Consider the following 4,807-nt stretch of genomic DNA (forward strand, 5'->3'; position numbering starts at 1 on the left):
GCTTACATGAAGTAATAAATGAAGGAGAGCAAACACGTGTTGTCCTGGCTTCACAAGTAACTCAACAAAATTAAAGTGGGCTAAGCTATTTTAATTCATGTTTTTACTTTGACCTGCATGAAAGTTAAATTAGTTGGCATCTGCATAATACACAAAGCAAGAATATAAATGACTGAGCTAAATTGGTTATAAAATTGAAATAAGAAAGTTGTGGAGACCATATCTTGCCTTAACTTAAGCGATCGAACGTGCCAAAAAGCGAACCAGAAATTAAGAGCATCATTAACAGAACTAAAAGCTTCCTTTTGTTTGACCTTCGCTGTATTCGCTGGTCCGCCATGTTAAATTTGGAAACTAATTCACATTTCCCCTCTTCCAAATTCGCTTGCGTGCACCGCACAAGTGTTTTGTCGCAGCGACTTGTCGCAACAGCAGTGCAGGGGAAGCGACTTGTCGCCGTGATGGGTCGCAGCGATTTGTCGCATAGTGTGTTTCGGCCTTAAGAAACGACTGCAACTGAGTTTTTTCTTTTTTTCCGTTATCACATCACATTAGTCGTTATTTTGTCTACGAAGTAATTCGTTCATTATTACCTGAAATTTGAACTTAGTTAATGACAATACTTCTATATGATTGTGGAAGTGGTTCCTTTGCTTAATGGCCCTTGCCATATCATTCTACTCCTGTGACTTTGCATCCTAAACTACTTGTACTCATGCGAAAGGGATGGCTTCTTTGACCAGCTTGTCTTTAGAGTTTGCTATAAATACTGAAAGAATGGTGCCCACATCCACTGACTAAGAATTATACGTATACGTTGAGAAATACTGTTTTTACTCTGTTATACCCCTTTCCTAACTACAATCCTCATCCGGTTTAAGTGCTGAATGACTCCGTTTAACACTCGTTGACTCTTAAAACTATTAATTTAAATTATTTTTTCTTAGATTGCAGAGATCCGAATTGTTTCGAACTGACTGAGATCACCCATGCGAACGCACTGGCCATAGTTCACAAGATATTATTAAAAGGGGGGGGGGGGTGGGGGGGAAGGCGATAGAAAGCTTGAGTGAACCAGAAAAATTTTGACCTTGTTCCTTTATTGGAAAATTTGCTAACTATGTTTAAGCAAATAATGCACGGCAGATATGAATTTTCTGGCCTCCCATATGTAATACCGAACACGGTTAACTTCCACTTTGGCACGTCAAGACTACGATTCTGTGAACTCGCTCTCACTCACGTTTACTTTTATCTGCCAAAGCAACAGCATATCGTTGATATATCGATGGGTTCGTATGTCACCATATTTCGCTTCTGCCAGCGCAAGTGCCAATGTAATGCTAGCTTCAGCAACAAATATTTGTGGTGAGGTTTTTGTTAAGCCTCGTGATCTTTCACGCTTCCTGTAGACTTTGTAACATTAGTTACGTAACAGTTATAACCTTTAGACGGAGTGCACTTATCAAAGACGTAGTTTTCATAACAGCCTTGTTATCGAACAATATAAAAATTGACAATTAAAAGATCTACCAACATTTGGTGAAGAGATAAAATTTCAACCATGAGAATGACGGAACCAACCATAATGTAGTAAAACGCGTTATATATGTTCAGTAGCGGATGGTATCGATCAAAACTGCGCTGAATAATCTCAATGCTGACATGTTACACAAACTATTCAAAAATGAGTGACGGTTACTTAAATAAACCACAAGGTTATACAACTTTCAGACTGATAAAAGATGCGAATACGTTTTTCCTTGTACAAACTTTCATAAAATAAACTTTTATAACACAACACCATCATGTTGAATTCTTAAAGTCAGTTCCTTGGAGAAAAACTAAATGTAAAGGAAGTTATAGCTTAAAGTTAGTAGAATAGTCGTAATTTGCAGTGCTTCACATTTCCAAGCAATATAGGTAAACGTCACTTCAGCCTTACATTCATTTTGTTTGAAACTTTAAAATATTTATATCATGTATTTTTAAAATACATCTGAACCCAACCAAAGTCGAATGTAATTGAAATAGTTACAACACCAGAGGAGCTGACTCCGGCCTGTGTTTGCCCCACTGATGCATATCATACGTACCCGCGAAACAATCAGAAACCTTCCTTAGACAATTTTCGAGGATAATATTAGCAATGTTTTCATTATTGCCACTGTTATCGATATTAGTGGAAAGTTGTCTCAAGGGCTGGCCGGTTCATTAGTGCGAATGCTTTATTATCTACTTTTCGAATTACTAATGACACTTATTATGAAGATGATGGCAACCTTAAAAAAAAGTCATTGCGGTCCCTTTTAAGATCTTATTTTGATCTTTTGTCCATTTGTTCCCTCAAAATATCAAATGATTTTTTAGAAAATTATGATCGAAATCAGTGATTGAAATAAGAATGGAAACATATGTCAAAATAAGACATGGGAAATAGAGAATAATACATGGGCGCGCGTAAATATGGAATTTCTTTTCGAGTGTTCAACTCGATAGCTCACGAGTTAGATGTCGAGTTGAACACGAGAAGAAAAATTCTATATCTACAAGCAACCATGTATTATTTTGTTTATTATGGAAACACAATAGCCCTTCATTGACAAGAAAAGCAGACTTCATGAACGAGTGAAAATAAAACGGTCGACAATCCTCGAATAAAAATCGTCAAGAGCGTCGGCGCTAAGGCTCAAGATGAAACAATGCGTTGAATGGCCACAAAAACTACAATAGGCGTAATTTTCAATGTAAAAACTTCTCAGATATTGACTTTATCCTAACCGAAAGAAGAAATCTTCGAGGTACTCGGCCAAAATCGACCTGTGGCAAATCTTTCCGTTCTCATTACCAAATGCTATCACCAGAGCCAATGTATACGTAATTTTCGGTTTTTCTTTCAACCCCTTCTAGGGAAGTATGAACGTCACTGTCTGTAAGCGATACGGATTTTTCAGTGCTTTAGCAGCCATAACCCGAGAAAATTCTTCTTACACTGCGTATTAATTCTGAATCTATCTTATTCACGGGCTTATGTTCAAGCTCATTACTGATGACCTTCACTTGAAAAAATATTTCGGACAATTTTCAGAAATTTTCGGAAATATTATTTACGAATTCATGTATAGTATTCGAGACTATCCAGTTTTGATCCGGTCAAACAGCTAATGGCACGGAGAGGCGTGTTCAGAAGCAAGTTATTTTTCTTTAACTTTCAAAGCAAACGAAAAGTGTTGAGAGGTACTCTCACAGACTCATCTTAAAAAACAATTATCACTAAATTTACCACTGGAAGTAATTTCAAAATAGCCACTTGTTTGAATTATACCTTTTCGAGTTCAATACCTACTTGACTTAACTAATGTGAAACATTTGAAAGGAATTACGGGAAAAAATAAAACTCGAATTGAAAATATAAAATCCCTGAGTTGATGTTAGAAAATTAGTTCATATTAGTCCTTTAAAGATTGTCATAGAGGTAGATTTAAGTCAGAAGAGGAACAAAAGAATTGGACGAGTTATCCTAGAAATGCATGCAAATCATTTTAGTTGATATTAATTTTAGCTCATTTTGCTTGCCTACAATAGGACATTTTCGTTCGCAATCAGTGCCATTCCTTTCTATATTCGCCTATTCCAACTCCTCTTGTTCCTTCTATTTTGTGATTTCCGGGCATATTAGAAGCCACTTTCATTTTACAATTAACAGTTAAGGTAATTAATGTGCGACAACTAGTTATTGCTGCAATTCATGCGCGAGAAAATCTTAAGTGGAAACACATGAACACCAGCGTGGAGCCAGTCAATCAAAGCCTCCGAAACCTCTAAAATCCAACATATTGATCCAAACGGTACAGTTGATCTTCAAAAGTCATCCAACTCAACAAATCAAGTTTGTCAGCAATTTTTTTCAAACTCTAGAAAAATGGCAAGCACCGATGGCGACATAGTCCCTCTGGAGGTTAGTTTCATCACCACTATCATCATCAACACCATCACTTGTCCTTTCGTAGTTCTGCTCAACATACAGGTGATAATTGCAGTGAAAACAAGACCTCGACTCCAAACCAACAGCAACATCTTGCTGGCCTGTTTAGCGGTGACTGACGCATTAACTGGTCTCTTGGGCCAACCGTCATATATCCTGTGGACAATATTCCAATTATCAGGTCTCAGTAGCAGCAAAACGGTTGGAAGGTTTCATTTCAATGTTGCACTTACATTTGCAGTGGCTTCATGCCTTCATCTGATTTTGGTTACTTTCGAGAGGCTTGTTGCGATCAAATTTACAGTGCACTACCCAAACATTGTCACTGGTAATAACATGATGATAGCAGTGATAGTTGTTTGGATCATTGCTTTCATATGTAATATTTGTCAGGCGTTAAAGCTTTATCTAGTATTGTATTATATGGTAGGCCTTATCGGTATTTCGTGTATCCTTTTCGTTGCCTTCACATATATGATTTTGTATCATGAAACACGTCGTCACCAAAGGAAGATAAAAGCACAACAAGTGCCTCAAGAAGAGGTGGAAAGATTTACCAAAGAGAACAAGGCTCTTCAGACAACTGTGCTTGTTGTTGGTGGTGTTATCATCTGCCTTCTTCCAGTTTGTTTTTGTCTCATCGTTGTAGCTACAGGCCTTTATAGCTTTTGCCCTATCAACGGATCAATGTGGCAAACTTGTAGCATGTTAAACTCGCTTGTTAATCCACTGATCTACTGCTGGAGACAAAAAGCAATAAGGAAGCTCGTGTTTACACACTGCAGAAGAAGAACCCAGGTCGTGCAGCCAGCCACCCAATGA

General features: G+C 37.5%; 1 protein-coding gene across 1 annotated transcript; it reads left to right on the top strand.

Annotated features, from left to right (window-relative positions):
- The first annotated feature begins 3,922 nt into the window (after positions 1-3,922).
- LOC131778443 (adenosine receptor A2a-like) lies at positions 3,923-4,807 on the top strand. The gene has a single exon (XM_059094860.1). It carries the CDS (start codon positions 3,923-3,925, stop codon positions 4,805-4,807), a length of 885 nt encoding a protein of 294 aa, XP_058950843.1.

The sequence above is a fragment of the Pocillopora verrucosa genome, chromosome 10 (assembly GCF_036669915.1).
Source record: "Pocillopora verrucosa isolate sample1 chromosome 10, ASM3666991v2, whole genome shotgun sequence".
NCBI classification, from domain to species: Eukaryota; Metazoa; Cnidaria; class Anthozoa; order Scleractinia; family Pocilloporidae; genus Pocillopora; species Pocillopora verrucosa.

What these genes read in the sequence shown, in the direction of transcription:
- LOC131778443 (XM_059094860.1), top strand. Translation starts at nt 3,923, where the DNA reads ATGGCAAGCACCGATGGCGACATAGTCCCTCTGGAGGTTAGTTTCATC.